Consider the following 23,408-nt stretch of genomic DNA (forward strand, 5'->3'; position numbering starts at 1 on the left):
GAGACTTTGAAGAAGCTGCCGGTTACATATGAATCAATTTAGCAACTGCAGCTGAGAGTTTCAGGAGCTAATTTTACACGACTGGAGGAGTGGTTCCTTTCTTTGTCCGCGTGATTGTAGAGAGAGGTTTAACTCTTGAATGTGCGACACTGTTAAATTGGAAGATACGACTGAACGGGTAACTAAAAATGTTGCATTTACTAGAATTAGTATTACAAGAAAAATAATTAAATTGTTTTCGTGATTATGCTGCCTGAAAATAAAAGTGTTTCAAAACTATCTCAGAAAGAAAAACAATCATAAAATTGTTTTCAATAATTGAAATGTGCACAGTATAACGCTGACCTTCACGGATTTAGAGTTTAACCGTTTTTTAACAATTCTATTCGAGCGTCGTTTAGTACCAGACAGCTTGTTCTACAACTGCTTCGACAGGCGGGCTCAGAAGTAAAAACTATCCAACAAATATTCAGAAAAAAAAGCTCTATAACCCGCATTTCTGAGGCGCATAGATGACACTTTTTTCACGTTCTTGAGCATTATACAAACATTGTATCTAAAATAGCATTCCTCAGAGGGTACAGTACGCGTTCCTTGGAATGGAACATAACACGAGATTATTAAGGTTATTAAGACACTTTTCTTTCTCGCTTCTACCGTACGCCCGAGCAGAAGTGTAGGAGGCCACTCCAATGTTTTCAGCCACTCGAGTTTTTAATTACTTCTCCACTCTGCGTAGAAAAATACGAAGTTCTTTTTATTCCTAGCACTAGACAGGGCGAGCGAATGTGGGACGTCCCACGCCGCCGTTCCCACTGAAGGAGCCCGAATGCAAACTCGTCGACAGTCCGCCCACCGGTCCGCCGGTCCTTGTGACGAGAGTTGCATGCCGGGGGGCTCTTCGCATACCTACACTCGAGGCGCCTGGACGCCTCCGTAATTTCCTTTCTACGACTTCTCACAGGCGCATCGTGAGGGTGAACTCGACCGCAATCGCAAAAAGGTCTTGGGCTCGTATTTTCTTCCTTTTTTTCTTCTCTCATTTTGGTCTGTCGCAGGTAAGGTCGTTGCGGCTTTCCCGAACAATTCCGCATATCAGCGGCAATGACCACTTGTTTTGCCTCTATAGTTTTATTGACTTGACTGCGAGAGCGTACCACGTGCAACTGCGTCTGGATCGGTGAATGCGGGTTTGTTGTCGGAGTGGTGTTTAACCGCCTGAGGTATGAGTGTGTGTGCTTGTCTTTTACACGTGCTCAGAGTTTGCGCGAACTTGACGGCGTTGACGATCATGGGAGTATTTTTCCTGGCACTCTGTTCATAGCCGCAATCACTGGCAGCCTAAGAAGCGTAAAGGGCGAGCGTAGCGAGTCACGACCTTCTTACTTTTGCTTCGTAGCTAACGAAATTGGGGTATTGGCCTATAAGGACGCCGTAAAACGAAGGGCGAAGCGAGACGGTTGAAAATATTAAAGCACGTCCTTCGCCTCTTATGCGGTCAGTGTCTGTACAATCAATTCCACGTAATTGCTTCCTAAGAAGGCTCGATGTCTGGGCGCACGATTAAAATATTATGCTGATCGTTAGGCCTCGGAGTATTTCACGACATGAGCAAACCCGAAATATGATAAAAGTTTTATCTATATGATTGTTCTGTAGCCACGTAATAAAAGATTCAGAGTCACAAAGTTACGCCGCTTGCACAAACCCGCGCTATAAATAAGGAGCCCAAAATGTATGTATTAACGTAATACTGAATATTAACAATCGCTCGCATCAAACAAAACTCAAGAGGTGAATTAGTTTTACACAGGAAGAAAGGGAAGGCTTCCGTCTGACGCCCTAAATCTTTTTATTCTTTTGTGAACTCCTTATCTCACTGGTTGCATTTTAGCTCATTCGAGTCCTTCCTTCGTGTAGCAAAAACGTTTGGTCCTACAGCTACTCCGACAAGATTAAATATATACGTTCGACTTTCATTCTTCAAAAAGTTAAGCAACACAACAAAAATAAGTCCTGTTTTTTCGCCAGGCGCATTTACGATGTGCTAGAGAAATCATGATCCTATATCGTATAACTGTGCACAAATGTTAAAAATTCCAAAATATTTTCTACTCCTATTGAAGGTGTGTGCGTGTGTGTGTGGGGGGGGGGTGTATGTGTGTGTGTGTGCGTGTGTGTAAGAAAAGAAAGAGGACGAGAGAAACCGGGAGTTTACGTAGAGAACCCATGTAAATAAACTTGACTTTGTGTATTTCGCTCTAAAAATAAGAACTTCAACATACAATGTACAAACTTAAAATACGAAAAATAAACAAAATAGTTAATTTCGAAATTTTCCCTGTTACTGAGCAGAACTGAGTACACTGTAGGGCGTACATAAGGGGTGTTCCACATGTTTTGGAACTTGATTATAAAACAAATTACCAGGACTTCAAAAACAAAATGTTTTTCAACCTAATCCACCCTCACACTACTGCCCATCTCCCATTGTCCTAAAACTTCTGACACCTCGCAAAAAAAAAAAAAAATTCTCCCTACTTGTCAGGCCACTGCTCTGTCGCAGTTTGTAATGCGTTGAAGTTATCGAACCTTGTTCTTGTGAATGTGTTACTTTGCCTCCCTTGCATAGATGGCTGTTCTATTTATGGGTCACACTGGTAAAGTCACGTCATCCTCAGTCACAAGGAGGGCGAGAAAATGTTCTGGGTGGCTCTCATAGAGGCTCAAAAGCTCTCTCGATGAATGCAATCGGTCGTGCCTATCTTGCGTAAAGAGGTTCCGTGGCCCCCATTGTGCCGAGACCTTCGACATATCTAAAACATCGTAGACGATTGTGAAAGTACTGTCCTACAATATGTTCTTCAATTCTGTAGCAACTTCGGTCAGCTTAATTCGGCGATTCTTCAGATAAGGCTCCTAGCTCGGCCTGAATGATCCAAATCGGTAGAAGTCCTGGGCCGCCTTGACCTTGGATCGTAATGCACGTCCACACGGCTGGGTTCAAACTCATTGAACCGGCGAGTTACTGTAGTATATGAAGGACATTCACTGGCATACACATTCACTATTCTACTGCGAATATTCGTGGCCGAACTCCCTTCTCTGCACAAAAACTTTATTACGCTCCGGTACTCGAGTTTGAAATCGTGGGAGGACGCCATATTTAACTGACTGACGCAGACCAAGAGAGGAACCGGAAACCTTGATATCACGACCATGTACCGCTAAAAAGATAAGCTAACCAAACATTATAAAGAGATTACTGTCAGACTTTTGGTTATAGTTTATATTATAGCCGAGTTGCAAAGCTTTCTGATCACACCTCTTACATACACGAAATACCTGATGGAAAATATTCAAAGCAACTGCGAGCTTTTCGTTCTTTGGAACTTATAAAACAAATCCGAGTTCAAAAACACTCGAACATTAATGAACTGTTCTCAATAGCTTATGCTTCGTTTGCGCAGTCCGTCGGCAGCGTGTTCCGCTGTAGTCGGCGGCACGCAGGCATGCTACCGTGGTTGGTGCTCGTGGCCGGCGCGCTGGTCATCCAGCGAGCCGCGGCCCAGAGGACGGTGGGCCCCAAGTTGGTGGACCTCTCGTACGTGTTCGACAAGAACACCATCTATCCGTCTCCCACGGCGAACTTCTCGCTGGACGTCCACTACCGCAAGACGAAGCACGGTGTCAGGTAAGAAGTCCACCTTTGTCGTAAATACAACCTCTATCGATCCCCCCCCCCCCCCCCCCCCCCCCCGCCGTGCTCGAGAATCATATGTTTTTGAGTTTCCCGAGTTTGAAGTAAAGTCTATAGGTGCTGGTCGATTGCGGGGCGAAGAATATTTCCTAGACATCGAACACCCTCAAGTATTCTGACAGCAATCTAAAAAAAAACACTGACTCTTTGATGGTAGTTTTAACAGCACTACCGTTACTGTTTACTTTTATTTCCAAATAGCTAGATAACCTATGAGATTGTTGATGAAGTGTAAGCATATTTGGTCGATTTATGTATTTCTGAAACATAACACTTTATCGTAGAACTGAAACCTTTGTTTTTCCCTATTGGCGGCGAGATGTTTTGGTGGCGCCCTCCTATGGTGTCCTCTCCTGATGTCATTAGCTTCCGAACAACAAGTTTGATCATGTTTGTAATTGGTATGGCGGAAGCTTGAAGTCATTCCGCTCTAAAAACAACCCTGCCAACACCGTCATTCCTCTTATTTCCGTCGATGTGAAATCCTTTGCTGACGTCATTGTCAGCATTCAGTTAATCGTAGAAGGCCGATCACAGAGACTCTTTTGGACAGCCCGGCCAACAGCACGCGCTCGTTGCCCCCGTCAAACTTTGGCCGCGCGTGCACGCACCTCTATCTGTTGACACCTTCGCTTTTAATTATCATCTTATCTAATGCCCAATTCAGTGCCGTAGATCTACACTCACGTATGCAATTAAAACATTTGGCGCTGCAATCAGCTCTCGTCAGGCACGCATACCATTTCACGCAGATGATCATATTATAGGTCACTTTAAGCTTTTTTCACTGATAAAATAAAACTTAAAAACATTGTAATAAAGCTGTTTATTTTTTTTTAATTGCGTTGACGGGCGATGTGAAAGCAAGTAAAAAAAAAATAAGCAAATTTTAGAGGCTTGGGTGCCTAATAAACAAAGGGTGTCTGTCCCGCCTCAGCGGAGGACGGAATATTAATTTCAACCACCTAAGCATGTTTTGACGTGCAGCCGAGAGCTCAATTACACCGGCGCACCTTCTCTGCAATAAACCTTTGAAATAAGCGCACGTCGGCTGGGATTCTGATGTGAAAGTCCGAGCAATTAATATATTCGTTTGGTCGGTTCCTGTTTTATGGAATATAATTTCAAAAATAACGGCTCATGGGGATAATGATGATGGCCCGAGTTATGCTTTTTGTATTTTTATGCGAAATATAAGTGTAAACCACATTCTTAGGAGAAACATTTATATGTATATAAATGGCGCAGCTACATCAGGTATAAAATATAGAAGCAGTCGTGCAAATTGCTAAGATTTTACGTGGTGCTTTAACGCATCATATTAATTTTGTGTTGAAGCATTCACGACCTGATGCCTTATCCTTTCACAAAACGATTGCAGTACGCACAAAAAAACTACAAAAATTATAGTTTGATATTTCTAAATAAAAATTAAACCTTCAAAACATTCCAATTAAATACGTCTTATTGACCCTTTCATGGGAAGGACACCCAGCATATTCATTTGGTAGGTTGGGAGCCGCTTTTATACTGGCTTGACGATTAGGACTCATCTTGAGACGCAATTCTCATACTACACTGCTGACAGAAATATTTCAATTATTCACTGCCTTGCGGGGACTTCAATAAGACTTAATGAAGCTGATGCGGAAACTGAAAACCTGAATTTCCAAAAGCATACTAAACAATAAAATATTCCATATATATATATATATATATATATATATATATATATATATATATAGGGTGTTTCACGAAAGATGGACAAAATCGATATTGCGAAAACTACGCGTCGCAACCAAAAAGACTCGTGTCGTTTTGGTCCTGGGCCAGGGACCTATTTAGGAAAATTATGAAAGTCCGGGATAATTAAATTTTTAGTTATTTTTGCGTCATTAACTTTTAATATTCCGTTTAAGGACATGGTTTCAATTAGAAAATTGCTCAGCATAAGCGAAAAACACTAAATCAACAAATTGCAGAACGATAGAAGGCACGCGAAGCATTTTACGGCTTTCTGAAAAACAGCACAGATTTGACGGGTTTTAAGTTTCGGTTTGCTATCGGAGCGCTATCGGCCCCGACGGCACCGCGCCCCGTGGAGAAAGAATGCAGCCAGCCTCTGCTGAGTCACGCGAGGACAGCGCAGCAGAGGTTGGTTGCACTATTTCTCCACGGGGCGCGGTGCTGTCGGGGCCGAGATTCACTCCGACAGTAAACCGAAACTTAAAAACCCGTCAAATTTGTGGTGTTGTTTCAGAACGCCGTAAAATGCTTCACGTGCCTCCTATCGTTCTGCAATTTGTTGATTTAGTGTTTTTCGCTGATGCTGAGAAATTTTCTAATTGAAACCATGCCCTTAAACATAATGTTAAAAAGTTAATTACGAAAAAATAATTAACAGTTTAATTACCCCGGACTTTAGTCATTTTCCTAAATAGGCCCCTGGCCCAGGACCAAAACGACACAAGCCTTTTTTGGTTGCGACGCGTAGTTTTCGCAATATCGGATGTGTCCACCTTTCGTGAAACAACCTGTATATACACTGCTCTGAGGTTAGTGGTAACTTAAAGGGAAGCTGAAACACTTCTTGAAGAAAACGAGTTAGAGGTGAATTCTGGCGTATTTTTATCCAGTGAATCTGAATATCACTTTTGTTTTCCCTGAAGATGCAACTAAAAGCGACAAAACGCGAAAAAACATTCGACCAGTCGTGACGTCATACTAGGATCTTCGGGCCGCCAAGCGCGTGTCGCTCGTGTGGGCAGCGCGTGCAACGGCAAGCTTGCCAGGTATATTTCCCCGCACTGACACCAGTCCTGACGTCTCTTTCTGACCTTTTTGAAAATAGCAAGAGTGCGCGTGCATAGCTTTGACAGGCGCTGAAGATGCGCGAGAGCAGAGATTCCGAAAGCTCCTAGTGTGACGTCACGCCCCGGGAAGGAGGGGCTTCGGCGGTACTTTAAAAATTAATTTCTGAAGCCTCCGTGCTCAAAACTGAAAAATAATCTTGATATTCCTGATCCCGGAGGTAGAATGAAGGCCATTGAAGTGTTTTTTCTCAAATAGAAAACCGCTTCAGTTTCCCTTTAAAATACGCGTTTTATAAAAAAAAAATAAAAAAAATAAAAAACGGACAGGGAAATAAAATGTTTTGCTCTTCGAATTTGTGGATGTTTGTGGGGAGGTGACTACTGTACAGTTCGACGGCTGAGCTTGAGTTCTTTCAACTTTCCTCCCCTCTCCAAGTCGGTCACGTGGAAACAACGCCAGCTTCCTGGAAGCACAAAACGGAACGGCTCTGCTTCGGATTCCGCCAAGCCTCTTTTGGGACAAAGTGGGAAAGACTGTGCCCCTCAACGCTCGGGGCGCAAAGCCCTCTCTTTTATCGCTAACATGCAACCAATTAACGGCTATTTGCTCGATGAACAAAAATACAAAACGTCCGCTCGCTACCTCTCTGCGCAACACAGTCTCAAACAGGGACAATTGTATCGTTAATGAAACTGGAGCAGACAGGTCGTTAATAATGAGACCCCGTACGGACGCCATCGGAGGAATGCGGCACACACAACAACACGTTCGGACTCAATTATCCAATAGCTTCGCAAGTCGCTCGGATTCTCTCTCGAGGCAAAGTTCCAATCAACCCGGGGGCAACCTACCCTGCTTCGCACCGCCAGTGCGAACTGAGTGGCAATTTTCCCGTCCCACTTATTTTTGTTGTCCGCGGTAATAGAGCACGACCATGCGCGAAACTTTCTTCTCGTTGTATGTATCACCACCGGTCTCTCGAAAGCGGAAATCCTGGAGAAAAGTGTTATTGCGTAAGAGTTACCGCGAAAGGGGGTGGAAGGGGCAAGAGCTCGTAAACTGTGTGGACTTGAGGGCCTCCATCGGGTGGTTTTGTGCTCGTAGTTTTTGTGTTCTCGCCTCTCTCTATCCGTTTAAGGACGCACGCCTCTACAGGGTCACACGCGCAGCGGCGTAAGAGACCCTGAGTCGAAGGTGAGGTTTTTCTCAGGAGAAACACAGCGTTCGTTGTCGCTGGCTGCCGCCTCTGGAAAGTTAATAAGCGGTTTGAAAAAATTGATCCGGACGAATCTGACAAGGACTCAAAAGCAATCGTACGTGGTTCTGCAATTGCGTCTCATCGAACAACTATGTAAACAAAAAAAAAGACAACTCGTATGTTAGGCACTGAAAGCCTAAAACAAGCAGGTAGTAGTGAGCCCCGCGAATCTTATACTTTTTCAGGCAGTGACCTTGCTCCTGTTTTGGAGTACTTAAGGCACTTCAACAAATTACTTCGGAAACTTTGCAGCGCCGCAGTAAGCTTGCTCCTTTGTATAGTACTTAACGTACTGGAGTAAATTACTTTGGATATGTAATTTAATTACGCGCTTACAACTACCTTGCTTCAAAAGAGCAGAAATTGTAGTCAATCAAGAATGTGCGTTGTCTTCAAAAAGTAATGCACAATTACTACATAATTACTTTCTTTCGAGAAATACCAGACATTTATGATGTTGATGAGATAGTATTTCCCATATAAGTATGCACTTGTGTGTTCCTCGTCTGGCTGGAGTATTCGTTATGCGGTGTTATGCATTCCTCACATAAACCAATCAATCAGAGTTAATTTAGAAATAAATACAAACTCCAAATGTCCACGAAGTGCGTCTAAAATACACTAATGTGTCTTCTGACGAGGCCTACATCAAAAATAGCATATGGGAACCTAGTTTTGAGTATGGAACGACGTCGGCCGTTTTATTATTTTGCAACTTTACCGAGATGCTCAGTGTTCTTTTTATCACACTCAAAAAACTATAATAGTAGTTACATGTGCTGGATGTGGCCAACAGGAGTCGAAAAAAATATTAAGTTCACACTTAACAGTCCTGTTATTTTGATTCTTTTTCTCCATCCCGACGATGGAAGGCACTCTTGCTCCTTGCTGGAGCTGTGACTTTAATAGTTTCTCAGCTGTGCATCCGCGGTTCGTGCCGCAGCCCTGGGGCTTTCAGAGTCCCACAAGTTGACAGAAGGACAATGACAAAGACACTCAGTGTTTTTTCGCTTATCGTCGACTTTATACAACGAGATCCAGCCTGAAAAATCATACGAAAGACATTGTGCTATTTATAATCAAAAGTTTGCATTTGTCGGTTCTAGAAAGTAAATAAATTACAACTACAACCATTCTAGTCACAATTAAAATTACGAATTGATAAGAAAAAGTAATTAGAATGCATTATTTCAGTTGTGTATTTGATTTACTGGCCATCTGTAGCGTTGAAATGACCGGGAAACGAGAGAGTGCGCTTTCCGACTTCGGTCACCCACTGCTGAATGTGCTGAATGTAGCTGCACGCAGCGTCTCTACACAACAGACGGTAATGGGATCGCTTATCGGTCGCCTGCCACCGAACAGAAGGAAATAAATTTCCAGCGACCTTTATCTCCAAGGTCCTATAAGTCTGTTATGCATGGAATAAAGCATATAAGAACAAATCGTTCACATTTGTTCAGGAGGACGATAGACAGTCCTTTCGGGGAGTTGATAGCGTATAACTATTTATTACTTTTTACTATTTACCTCACGTGATGTCAGCCCCAGTATCGCGTGACATCACGATTTGACACCGTGACGTCACGCGACCTGGCGTCACTCTACGCAGTCACGTGACGTGAAGTCAGCTGTCAAGTCGAGCTGTCACGTGAAAGTACAATGAAAACACGCGATGCCACTTTTCCGCGCTAAATTTAGCGATAAGATGCGTGGACAATCGGACGAATGACTGGTATTAGAAGGTTCCGCCAAGAAGCATTTCGTGTTTTAATATTAAAGGTTCCGCAGTTTTTTTTTTTTTTCTATTTTTTCTGGTTCTGGATTTTGCTGCGCTGCTAATGCAATGTTGGGCTACAGTGTGGTCAACTATGGTGTTTATAAAAAAAATTGTCAGCGCCCGGCAAAGATATTAGATGTTGGCACTCCCTATAATAACCCCCCGCCTTGATACCTCACGCCATCAGTAAAAGCTCTGCCTCCAGCACGCGCTCGCATTTTCCTTCTGTCGGTCTTTCGCAGCGCGTGCACCCGAAGTGACTTATCCAAGGCAGAGATCTCGCGCTCGAGGCGGGGCATCTACTGCATTCTTAACCTGTCAGCGAATATGAGTAACTCTGCAGGTAACTATATGCGCAGTGATAGACGTGCCAATGAGCCCACGCCCACGATTGTCTCCCCTTCCTCTTCCCGCTATATCGTCAACACGCACACACAGAGAGACTAAGGGAAAAGAGGAGACCAAAGCGCGTGGGGGCGTCGGAACGCCGAGCTCATGGTTGGAATGATTAGTGGGCATAGACCTCAAGCCAGCTTTATCTCCACTGCACTCGTCGAACGCGCTAGAACGCGGAACGCCGGAGTCCGACATTTGGCTCTCGCATTCGAACGCGTTCGGCGATTCCAGTGGAGACAAACGCAGATATATCTTTAGGTCTACCCACTAATCATTCGAACCAGGGCCGGTTTGCTAGAACAGCGTCTCAGCTGAGACTGGGTCTGGACTGGGTGAAAGAAAGCACTGCAAAGGCTGAGGCGCGAGCATTTTGAGACGCGGTTTGAGTCCCGCTCAACTCGTGCGCTAGCTTTGGCAGTGCTTTCTTTCCCCCAACTCCAGATGAGACGCTGTTTCTAGCAAGACGGCCCAGAGTTATGCGTTCTGAGGTCCCCACGCGCTCTCGTCTTCTTTTCTTCCTCCGTTTCTCGGCGCATTAGCTGTAAATACACCCCCCCCCCCCCCCCCCTTCACCGTGCCGGGTCTCACACAAATTACTCAATATTTCCTTCCTCTTTCTTTTGACAAGAGCTCCGTAATTCGCATGTCCCCTGTCAACCACGCGAAACAGCGCTGACCTTCTATTCCTCGGTTGTGTTTTTGTTTCTTTCGATACCGCAATGATGACGTCGAGGACGCGGGAGAGCGCAAAACGAAGGGCGCCAGCTGGGGCATGAAGTTGTCGGCCTTTACAGTCGCCGACAACTTCAGAAACGCAGGGCGTGACCACTCGCGATTCTTATCACTCCGAAAGAGACCGAGGCATTAACCGATAAGAACGCTAGTCTTCACATCACGAAGAAAGACGCGTGAACATAATAAGCAACGCCCTCTAAGAGCTGTCTTTGATCATATACATAGCTTGCATGTAACGTCATTTGCGGCCATATGCCAGGTATTCACTGGACGCCATATCTGAGGGCGATGTTTAGAGCGCATGCTCAGAACGAGCTCACAGTAATAGGCTGCTAAGACCGGCAACCTTGGTGGTGCTAAATGCACGCTCCAAAAGGACTCCGAAAGCTCGCCGTCAGCACGCGCTCAGCAGCAGCGCACACGGATATGGCCGCCAGTGAATACTCCCTATTTTATGCGCCGCGAGGGTTGTTTCACCGTATGCGCTGCACACCGCAGAAGTTGTATTTTGAAGAAACCAGAAAGTATAAATAACCGTCAGTAGCCAGATATGGCGACACTTGAAAGCTATGTATAGTGAATGGCGGATATAGCGCACAAGCGAATGAACACATTCGATAAGTTTTATAAATGCTCCGCATACAAGACTTGGGGCTAAAGAAAAAAAAAAACTAATTTACACAATTTTTTTTAATGATCATATTTTTTTTTTTTTTTACAATGTAGCAGACCGGCGCTGAAGGCTGGATGATCTTTATTTATAGGTGACCAGTTTATCCTATTTCCCACATCACGGTCAACTCCTCGCTTCTGGCCATATGTCCTAGTCCAACAAGCCAGACAAGCGACATCTTGCATTCTTTCGCCCCTTACCGCTCATTCACACTGGAAGCGGATCCGCGTTCGCAAAGCGGTTGCGAACGCGGTTGTATAAAGATTCAGTACAATTGCACGTGCACTCGATGACATCAAGTGCGCGTGACATTGTACTGGATCTTTATACAACCGCGTTCGCAACCGCTTTGCGAACGCGGATCCGCTTCCAGTGTGAATGAGCGGTTACTGCGTGTTGCATCCTGTCCCCGTCAAGTCAACCTGGGTTTATAGACAACAACAGTTGAACCTACGTCCCTACGCATCTCCGTGCAAAAAGCATTTTCAATATCTAGCACTCACACCTAAACCTGCACAAGAAAAAGAAACACCGACAAACAATCCATGACATAACACCGTGGAAACAAAAGAGGAAAAGAGACGACAGATTCGTAAGAATATAAAAATAAAAAATCGTTGTTTTGTGAATAAGCATTTATCTATTTGAGTGCAAAATCGGCCGTCATCTAGCTTAATTTGATCTTAGAAGTTCACCAGTTCGATGCGTGTTCCCTGCTATTTCTGCCATAATCATCTCATTCTTTCTCATTTTTTTTTAATTGAGAGTAAAAGAGATAGCCTGTAGAATAATATACTCAGTTGTAAGGGCTTTTTTTCTTACGCATTTTGGCTTATGCAGTCAAAGTTTAAAAAAAACTGATATCATGTATATGTCTGTGTACTTTTTATTTTAATTTCCGCTTTATGTTACTATGGTTGTACGTGCGGCAATATCGGGGACCCGAAAGGAATGAGGACTATAAAAATAAGCATGCTTAGTATAACAAGGAGCTGTGGATACAGCAACTTATTTTGTGCCAAAAGCAACAAGCACAGTATACATGCCTTGAACGTGGCGTCATATGGCACCGTACCAGCCGCCATTACTCCGTACCATGCTCCTTTGCCCGTACCTTCTGCAGCATACACTTTGCACCATCAGAGTGTTTGTTCCTCTCGCCAATCTTTGGCGAGAAGGACGAAGTCGATGGTGCCAAATGTATGCTGCAGAAATTACGGGCACAGGAGCATGGTACAGAGCAATGACGGCTGATGTGATGTAAATACAAGCTACGTATACAATGGTATGAAATGAGCAAGGTGGTCATCTTAAAGATCATTCCTTTAGAACCCGGTCAACTGCAGCATGCACAACTTCATTGTTTAGGAGTGTGATTTACAACGCCTAAAAAAATATCAAGACAAATTTTAAAAAAACAATACTTTTTTAGAAAGTTTAGGCGTAAAGAAGAACCCATTGTAATATCTCTCTTTATCATCGCGTGCCAAGGGCGCAAAGCAATGCGCGTCACGAAGTTTTATTTTGCCTTTTCTCGTCCTACAATCACAGCCAAAAACCGTCCGGCTTGGGGGGGTCCCAAAAATAGACGCGCGTTGATTTTGAACCCAAGATGCAAAGGCCGTGTCAATGCAGTGAGGTACGCCACAATCGTAAACATCTCCGAGTCAAATGGTCCTATGCGGCGTTTCACGGCGCATATTTTCCGACTCATCGTGACAGTTTCCTGTACATCGACCTGCGATTCGCTTTAGAAACCGATACCAACTCACACTGGAGACACAAAGGACTGAACCGGTCTCGTGCCCAATTTCGCATGTCACGAATCCAAAATATACTACGTGGGTCTCCTCCGTGAAACTTACGGCAAATGACACGGCCGAACGACCTGGGCGATTGCCGCGTGTGGTCGACCACCGGGCTCTCCTCGGCGCACGTGTGCGTAGCGGCGCATAACTCGACCTGCCGTTTTCCTCGGCGCAAAGGCAATCAGAACACAAAAGACAACGGTTCGCGTGCTTGCGCTCGCCCGCGTTCGCATCACGACCGGCGGTGGATTACTGCACGGCTTGCCCCTAATATACGTACTCCCCTCCGGCCTCCGGTGGTCGGCTGACAAAAGGCGAACGGCTTGTTTCCTAGTTGAAGCAACGGAAGATGTCTGTCAAGTGTGGGATCTCCGAAAGACCGTGTTTGCATTTGTACGGTTATCCATCTCAAGACGGTCAACGGTTGCTGGGGCGCGCCGGGATGCTTGGTGCTAAATGGTACAGCTACTGAGGAGAGCGTGTAGGGGCATTTTTTTTTAACTCCGTGATAGTAGAGAGTGGCGATAACAAAAACCGCTAGAACAATGCAAATATACAAAGCTCATAGAGGTGGGCAAGCGGTGGATGTCGAATCGGTTGCTCTATCGTTCCCGTCACCCTCTTGTAGACTTCTCATACACTCATACAGTAGAATGTCCAGGAATTTTATTCGGGGGGTGGGGTCTATGATGCCGACTTGAAGCGTGGTCGACTACATTTCAGAGGGGGAGGGGGGGGGGCTGCAAAGGCTCTTACGCGCCTCCCTCCCTACCTACGGGAGCTATATATACTATAAAAGTCATGCAGTATAGAGTAAAATGTTGTTCAACCTAAATAAAGCACCGATGTTAATATTTTATTTGGTATTCACTATTCAGATGATGTCTTCTTCAGATGCTTTCGACTGGGTTACTTAAATAATAGAGATAAACGTTAAACAGTCTTGTGAAATTACCTAAAAAAAGACTGGTAATCTTATTTTAGTTCGGCAATGTGTAGAACCCGCCCCTAACGAATTTTATAAATGTCCCGTAAAAACTTTTCCCGCAACAAACGATTAAAACACAGAAGAAAAAAGATACCAGAATGTGCTTGGACACGTACCGTACCTGATCGGTAGCCTTGTCCTGCAGGACACACCGTCACGAAGCACCGCTGAAACAGCAATACTGACCTTGTGCAAGGTGCTAGCGGAATGGAACTTTCCCTTGTCCTATCAGCTTGGACTCCAGCGACCGTCGCTTCCCCACAGTACGTCCCTTGTTGTCCGAACGATACCATCCGTGATCCCGAACAACTAACCAGGATATCCAGTGATGACCCGCAACAACCTCGTGTGTAACTTTTGGCCAGAGATAAGAGCCACCGTCAATAATTCGAGGCTCGCGTGGTCGGCTGCGGAGGCCACGGTCGTTTCTTCTGCGTGTGTTTCGGCCGGTATTTGCGAGCGCTATTTGTGGGACAAAGAAATAGAAGGAATTGGCTCGATCGTTCCGGTACACAAAGGCGGCTGGAAGAATGTAATAGTCGGGACATTCAGGTGCAGATCTCATCAAAAATCTCGCCTGCCTGTAGTGCTTTTTTTTTTTTTTGTGAGTGTGAGTAGGCTTGCTTGTGCTTGCGTAACACTATGAACAAGCTGCAAAATCAACAAGTGAAAGCAGGAGGTATTTTGTACGCCGAATTGTGCCTTCATGAAAGAACTTTGAGCTATACACCAACTCATGTTTACAAACAAACCGGAGCGCCCCTAGCGGACGCCACCGGCGCCGCGCATGCGCGGTGGACGGTGGGCAAGAAGCCCGCCGTCGCCCATAAACAAACCATTGCATTGCGTTGTTTTCGGCGTCGGTTGGAGTCCCCGTGCTCTTTTTCGCGTTGGAATTGTTGATTTTACGTCCTCCTAACAATGTCTGACTACTTGAGCGGCTTCAGCAAAATTAACGAGGCAAAACTTTGCGTGAATAATGTGACTTGCGGCGATTAATTTCACGTGGACGCCGCAGAATGGGCGCTAAAGCCTGACTCCCACGATGAGATTCTGCTCGCTATTTTCAGTCGCGACGTCGCTCGGGCTGCAAAAGCGTGGACCCTAGCTGAGATGGTGGACGTCGATACTGAAAACCGCAAGTAGAATCGGGCATTAAAAATCGGTGATGGCCACTGGTAACAATGATCAACATCTTGTATCTACTGTTTACACTCAGCCTACTTACCCCAACCAACCTTCAAAAGTGTTTTGAGGCCTGCACTTAGTTCTTATCGCAATTACCGGGTCAACGTTTGGTTTACGGGCCGCTGTTGTTTGACCGCGCTGACGACAAAAAAGCAGACTAGTTTGAAAGAGCAGACGACAGTTCGAACGCATGCGAAAAGGAGGTCGGGCAAGAAGCACCGCGTCCCGCGTCCACAAACCTTTGGAACGTAAAGTTGTCGGCGTCTGTGTGAGTCTGCATACTCTTTTTTCGCGTTGGAATTCTCGAATCTACGCCCCCATAGCAATGTCTTAGCACTTTAATCGCCTGAGCGAAACTATCAAGGCTCGTTACACCGCTACACTTTGCGTAAATAATTTGACGTGCGGCGATTCATTTGCGTGAACGCCACAGAATGGACGCCTAAACCACGATGAGAATCTTCTAGATATTTTCGGTCGCGACGTCGCTCGTGCTGCAAAAGTGTAGAAGGTAGCGGCGATGATCGACGTCGATACTGAAATTCGGAAGCAGAAACAGACCAAGCGTAACAAGTCGGTGATGGCCACTGGTACCAATGATCAACATCTTGTATTTACTGTTTACACCGAGCCTACTTAAGTCGTTTGAGGCCTGCAATTATTTTTTATTGCAATCACCGGGTCAAAGTTTGGTCTACGGGCCGCTTTTGTTTGAAAGAGCACACGACAAAAAGCAGACAAGTTCGAAAGAGCAGACGAAAGTTCGAACGATCAGGCGGCTGTGTGAATTTGAAGACGCACTCAACCCGCGGGTGGCCCGGACAACTTGGCGGTTTTCTCTCGTTCATGTTGGAACGAAACAAATGCATCTGGCGACCACAAAGTGTTGCCCGCACAAGCAATCGTAGTTGACAGCGTCTGGTTTACCCTTTTCACGGCTACTATCCACGTACTTGGACGAAGGGAGCGGGCAGATACACATAAAAACTGATCTCAAACCTTTCCAGACTCTTTTGGCACAGCCCCCGTCGCAGCATTTCGACGAGAACGCAGGTTTTTGTCCGGTTTATCCGAAAAGAACGCAAGAATGCATGCCTTGCACGGCGACTTCTGCCCACCGCCCCAGACCGGAAGTGCGTCCGACGCGCCACCACCGCGGCGTGACGTAGGAGAGTTGAGTTGGTGTATAGGTAGCTGTAGGCGATGCAGCCACTTCCTTTCCCTCCGTTTGCAAAATTTCAACGATCAGGTATACGGTGGCTGGTTGTTTACTAATCTGTTGAAATCTTATATTTTCTTGAAGCTTGTTCCGATGACAAAGGAAACCACTTACTTGTTCTTAATAGGGACTGTTAGCAAACAATCAATACCGTGATCCGCGTGCCGTACTACCGGATCCTTAGAAGCTTGCCTTTAAGCATGCGCCCAGATATACCATGATGGCGGGGCGCGCGCTTAAAAGCATGCTTCAATGGCTCCGGTAGCGCAGTACGCGGAACACAGTAACGCTGTGCTAAATGTACCTAATATCAAAACCAACCAGTTTGCGAGTGTCAACCGAAAGTCAGCGCGAAGAGCGCGCTGCTCATTCCGGGCCCTCCACGGCAGTTCCGAGTGGAAAAATGTGCAATTAAATAACTTGGATTGCAACCACCTGACAAGCTCTAACATGTATGGCGTCCCACAGTGATCTTCCCGACAGCCAGTCGTAGCTACCACGTGAGAGCCCTGTCGTCTATCACAATAATAGGGAGATCTAAAAACCGTCTTTGCACATCCGATACGGTCCGATGGTCCGTCCGGTACGAACTGCGCATGCGCTACCGTAGAAAACCCGCACATGCGCAAAACGGTTCCCTAAAACTCCGTAATGTCAGTGCCGCGTGGCCTGGGCAGACTTGTACGGTTCTCATTACAGTGATCACACAAAAAATCGGATTGCATTTGGAAGTTACTTGTAACCGTCACTTTTTCTTACCCTCCCCTTTCTAATGGCGCGCTCTGTTCGCAAACGTCTCCTACCATGAAAATTCTTCGAACCAAATCTCCGCCATAAAAATTGTCTACCGAAATTGGTGGATTAAAAACCTAAATAGTTTATAATTCGCTGATCCAAATTCAATAATGTACAACACGAAAGACGTACCGTTTTCGAACCGGCACAAAAATGTGTCGTTTTGAAATTCTGAAGCGATCGGGAAAGTAACGGTCAATTCATCAAATAACGGCCAATCACTTTTCTTCTCGAGTAACGAGTAATATAATTAAATACTTGTAACGAAAAGAAATTGTAATTGTAACTGATTACTTTTCTCGAGCAACCTGAACAAGACTCCGCGTGGGTCAGAGGAACTGAGAAACCTAATAAACTCAAAATAAATTTTTAAAAATATTTTTTTTTACAAAAGGGCGGTGATGTCTTGCTTTGTTATTTTGTTAAATTAATGGATAAATCCTTGTTCAAATGTTAGGAAATTAAAAAAAAAAACAATTCCTGGCTCCTTTTTGTTCTCTGCAATGGAATTGAGGTACAGACATGACGCTGCTCACCGCTGCACACAGCTACACTGCCGCGCTTCAATTCAGCGAACTTACGACCAACTAGAAATAAAGGACTGTTTTCACCTCACGTCGTAACATCACGTGACAGTGCGACGTCATGTTGCACCATGGCGTCGTGGGATACTAAATTCCCGCTATATTCAGCGAGGAAATCGTGAACTCGTATGACACGACGTCACGTAACACTGTGATGTCACGACGTCACAACACTGTGAGTTCCTCCTGAACTTAGCGGAAAAAGCTTCCCGCTAAACTCAGCGGGTCACGACGTACCCGCACATGAAACACACGCGGGATCCGCTGCAAAACCTCGGCCAAAAATCGCCGTAAAACTTGATGTGAAAAGGTTTCATTTTTCGTGTCAAAGTGTGAAACAAAAATATAAAAATCGCCGTGGTAAACTATTGGGGCAGTTCATTGGACAAAACGGAAAAACCGGGGCGCATCAACACTCCTTTTCTGTTCTCCCTTTCACGTTTAAAATAATTTAAAGAAATCTAAAGGAGCCCTGAAACGATTTCCACTTTCGCTAAACACTATTTTGAATCGCTTCCTAACGTTAATAACCGAATAAACTTGCCTTGGTTTTTCTTTCTAGGCAAAGGCAGTTTCAAAAACAAAGTCAAGAAATATGAGCATCGTTCATCCCTCACCTGGGAGCCAGAGTAAGCGGCCACGTGGCCTGCTACCTATCCTATGCCGCCGGGCCAAACGTTAATCATACTCACGCGCTGGGCTTGGCAAAGGAAAAAACGCGTGCTGAGCTCCAGGCATTGTTAGAGTTCAGCTGTTCTCATCACCGCAGTGGTTGGGCATGAGCCACTACCCGAATGTAAGCCGAGCTATTGATCTTTACGAGCCGAAGTCGAGTGCTCACGCAGTTCTTGTGTCCCATACATGAGCCGCGCTCGACTGTGGTCAGGCGGGTGGTTTCGATCCCACAATTACCTCAACAATCTTTGCGAACGCAAGACTGAAAAAAATAGTCCCCTGTTATCCTCGCAATTTTACCGCGACGAAGGAGTTTCTGAAACAGTGGCGGTCTATGCGAGTATAGTTGGGCTAGACTGGGGCAGTACGTACGCCTCTGCAAAGTTATGAACATTCCAACCTGATGTCCGTTTCTTGACCCCTTTAACAAATCTCATGGACGCTGTAATATTTCCGCTACCTACTTCTCCCATAAATATATAGGCCTAAAAAAAAATTGGCGCATTTTTTGTTTTGTTTTGCAAGTTGTCGTTTCATTTCTGCCACAAGTTACGACATTCTAATGACAATTTGCCGAGGTTTGGTACCCGGGGTACCCTAGGGACACGTTGAAATGAACTGATACGCCCAACCTCTTGTCAAGTCCATCGCACTGTGTCACGACTCAGGAAACCCTGAGACCAACTTACATCCGCCGGATTCATTATGTAACAAGACCGAGAGACACCGCACTGGTGTTGGTACTCTGCGTCACGCAATCGTGTACAGACGACTCCTTTTTTTTATATTAACATGCACCGTTGGGCGATTTGTCCGTGGACGAAGAAGCAACGTCGCTTCAGTATACGCTGTCGGGGAAGTTTGAGTCGCGTGAGAAAGATTTCCTCCCTCTGCATATCGGGTATGCAGAAGGAGACGCGATACCTTTTTATTTTTGTCCTCGTATTGTAGCACAAAAATACCTTTTGTTCTTTTTTTTTTTCGCTAATGCAAGGAAGCACGCGTTACACTAGCACGAGGAAGTGCATCTCTTCAGCCGCTTCGCATATCACCGATAACGACAGTCGTGCTTCTTCTGTTGTTAATATTTGAAAGCGTCGAAGGAAGCTTCTCCATCGTGCGTCGGCTGTGATATGTCGCTCTCGATCGAAGTTAGAAAGCCACTTGCCGCATGACTTTCGATCGTGGTTGAGGAGGCGCGCAGATGCTTTCTTTCCCCCAATCGGACGCGTGAAGTATCCCCGCGGAAGCTAAAACGTCCAATCAAACCTTTTTATTATTATTATTTTTTTTTTAGTTTTATTGTTCCTCCATTTGTCATATAGTCCCAAGTATGTGACCTCAACCCCGCATTCTATTCCTAGTTCGGACCAGAGTTTTCTCAAAACTGGCAGGTACTCCAAATAGGCACGAAGAACTGTTTCAGCTCATTATGTCCTTTATAGTATACATTCTCTTTCATTTTACCCCGTTTGAACTCATATTATTCCTTTCTCGCAGAAAGAAAATACTTTTTTCATCGTTAGTTGTTTTTTTTTTGTTTTTGTTTTTTTGTTTTTGTCTTGAGATCAATTTTATAATGAGCGCTGTGGCTGTATTTAATTTAAGCATCTGTTTCGTGCCAATAAATCGCCTAATCGCTTATACACTTAATAAAACTTCGAAGTTGTAATCGAGGTCAGCACATACAATTCTTTCAGTGGCCTGCAGAAAAGTCGTGCATTTTGATGCGTATTTTATTGTTTTAATCGCGAAGTATTCTTACTACGACATGTTTCGATCCCACTAATGACTTTACGGGCCAAAATGTGAAAATGTTTCTAATTATTAAAAAATAAAAGAAATTTAAGTAAATTGAACTTGGATGAATTGGAGAATCTGGGGTAAGCAAACATTTATATCGAATAGACAAAATAAACAAAAGCGGTAATGTTTATTTAAATGCACATGTCTCTTTACAGCTTGCAATGTAGTCTATTTGGTAATTAATAATATGGTAATGAATAATATGAATACACAGATACACATATAGTTGTAGATTGTATGCGAGCGGTTGTCACCATTTAGTGACTGTATTAGCCTTTTAGTTTTTACGCAATCTTTTACGTTTTTAACTTTCTTTTCTTTTAATTTTCTATGAACGTTTTATTTCTTAAGAGTTCCAGTTTACGAATAAACCTAGTTTAAACCTGACATGAAAGATTGACAGGTTCACATCCTTTTGACTTTAATGTTTAATATTTAGGTCAAAATAGCGCTGCTCTCTTATCTATATGGCCAATTTATGTACATGCGGAGTATTCAAAAATTGTCTGAAAATAGCTTTGCCTATGTCTACATCGAGTTTTGTACTGGTTGAACAAAATTTAGACAAACTAGTTTTAAAACAATTTCAAGCTAACGAAAGCATTTTCGTTAACTAATACCTGGTGCTCCCTAAACGTTTAAGTTATAAATTATAATACATAACGATCAACCGGGTACGGTGTTCAGAAGCTAAAAAACATAAAAATCTCCCGTAATCACTTTATTTTGCACCGGCAGTTGATACATCTTCCCACTTATTGATTAAAATTCGATTGTCTGGCTAACAAATTTGAGACAATAGTGTGCAGGGCACGGCCATTCAGGAGCTTATGGGGTTTGAGTAGGTGTGGTATTTACAACGGGTGCATGCAAATACCTAAGATACAAATTCGGATAAAGTGTGTCAGCAAGTGTGGTTGTTGTTGTTTTGTTCCTATTCTCCTTAAAACATTATTTAACCATTAAAAGAAAAGAAGAAACGACTTCTCACGTTTGTTAGAAAAAAATGGCGGCATCTCGGCCATTTAATTTTTTTTTTTATAGAATAACTCCAATCTATGTTTTCTCGTCTCATAATGCTAATTACGTGCAGGTTCCAGTACGAAAACTTCTGCGCCTCGACGAGAGGAGGCACACACATACTCACCCCTCGCCACCTGATGAAAGGCCGGTGGTCCGTGACAGACATCCCGCTCAACCGGCTCGTCGCCCCTGGAGCAGTCATCGACATCGCCATCCACGTCCTCCGGAACCGAGACTACCGCCTCCACATTTCCGACGTCTTGCGCTGGGAGGACATCCACGGCAAGCTACCGCAGGGCTGCATCCTGCTGGTGAGGACGGGCTGGTCCCGCTACTGGCCCTCCTGGTACAAGTACCACGGCCAGATGAACGGCACGTCCCACTACGACACGCGGCCTCACCACCCGGGGCTGCATCCGGACGCAGCCACGTGGCTCGTGTCCAAAAGAAAAGTGTACGGTGTCGGGATCGACGCTCCGTCCCTCGACTACGGTCCTTCCAAAGACTCCGGTGCGCAGCACATCCTTCTTGCGGCGAACATCTACAGTCTCTTGAACGTGGCGAACCTACAGGAACTTCCGTCGGTCGGATCAACTATGTTTGTGTTCCCCATGAAGATTCGCAGTGCCGGAGCGGCGCCGGTACGCATTCTTTCTGTGGTACCCTGAGCGAACGTAGAGAGTAGGTCCTCTATGATCACCGTACCACGAGTGGACACTTCGTGGGCCTGAAAAGTCACTGAAGCGTGGTTTATGGTATGTTGTAGCCAACCCTAAGCGCACTGTTATCCCTCCGCATGTAAGTGATAGAGTAGATCCTCCGGCGCTCACACAGGGGAAGCTCTAAGTATGAGCTCTCGGGATGGTTATATGAATGTGGGTCCCGCCTGGGCTCCCCAGTGCTCTTGGAGACTCGACGTACAATTCCAACGAACACTCCTGAGAGTGGCAAATATCACTCTGTGTGTTTTGTATCCTTTTGTCTTTTTCTCGTTGTAAGCCTCGGGATTTTACAAGATGAATAATTCCCATCTTGCTTGTTTTGAATTTTAATTTTTCAAGATTCCTGCGCAGGTTTTTTCGTCGCAGGAGATTACAATGGTCTGAGTTCTGATCGATCTTCTTGTTATTCACAATAGCTCCAAAAATATCATAGTCCATTTGCTGTTGTGTATTTTTTTTTTTATTTTTTAAATTTACATATTTTAATTTTTCATTGTACTGCAGTATATGTATATGTATACCATTCGTACTTTCGGTCTTTCTGTTCAGAATTAATTTGTCTGAAATTTATTCTTTGCACGGAATAAATTACAAAAATGCGTGCCATGTAGAAATTATTTAAGCCGCCCTGTGCGGCGTCACTGGTCGGATTTGGCTCTGTGCAAGTTTAGCAATAGACAGGAAGCGGCGACCAAACCGCAATGGCCGTCATCATGGCTTGATCGGGTTTCGGGAAAGGTCTATTGTATTTCTTATTCTCAGTCCTAACTGTACAGTGAGCATTCAGATCTGCTTCTCTCTGGGGTTTTTAATCATTCGCAATTTCGCAATTTATGCAGGTCAAATGTCTTTTCGGATAATGTTTCTTTTTTAACCTGAGCTGCGAGCTATTTGTATATTTTGTTCAAGATAGGACATTAAAAGAAGATGTCATGCGATATTTATTTTCATAGCATATAATGCACGAAACCATAATAGTCATCCAAAAACTCGTGAAGAGAGTGACTTCCTTCGCGAGTTTAACAGTTTGATGTATAAGTTCCTCCAAGACCCCTGATTGTGGAACACCGATTTATTTCCACAACAAGTGCTCGAAAACAACGGCACTAATACTGTTTAGGTTTGGCAATTAAGTGGTAGCTTTTGTAGTCGCAAAGACAGACTATGCAGTTACGTTTATGACG

General features: G+C 44.6%; 2 protein-coding genes across 2 annotated transcripts in view; one reads left to right on the forward strand and one right to left on the reverse strand.

The window, feature by feature from the left end:
• Positions 1–21,650, reverse strand: part of LOC8053105 (sodium-coupled monocarboxylate transporter 1) — a 217,486-nt gene extending 195,836 nt beyond the window's left edge. Inside the window, exon 1 of the mRNA XM_042288801.1 lies at positions 21,627–21,650. The gene's annotated coding sequence lies outside the window, so the exon portion shown is untranslated. The remainder of the gene's footprint in view (positions 1–21,626) is intronic.
• Positions 3,513–22,411, forward strand: LOC8029229 (isatin hydrolase). Its single transcript, XM_042292176.1, has 2 exons — positions 3,513–3,694; positions 21,573–22,411. The coding sequence occupies exons 1-2, from the start codon at positions 3,513–3,515 to the stop codon at positions 22,168–22,170; spliced, it is 780 nt and encodes a 259-aa protein (XP_042148110.1). The 3' UTR covers positions 22,171–22,411.
• The last annotated feature ends 997 nt before the right edge of the window (positions 22,412–23,408 follow it).

This window comes from Ixodes scapularis, unplaced genomic scaffold, assembly GCF_016920785.2.
Source record: "Ixodes scapularis isolate PalLabHiFi unplaced genomic scaffold, ASM1692078v2 PGA_scaffold0__279_contigs__length_252992795, whole genome shotgun sequence".
NCBI lineage: Eukaryota > Metazoa > Arthropoda > Arachnida > Ixodida > Ixodidae > Ixodes > Ixodes scapularis.

Bases quoted from the DNA above. Each gene is read 5' to 3' on its own strand.
- LOC8029229 (XM_042292176.1), top strand. From the start codon at position 3,513: ATGCTACCGTGGTTGGTGCTCGTGGCCGGCGCGCTGGTCATCCAGCGA. The intron at 3,695-21,572 runs GTAAGAAGTCCA...AATTACGTGCAG, and splicing joins AAGACGAAGCACGGTGTCAG to GTTCCAGTACGAAAACTTCT.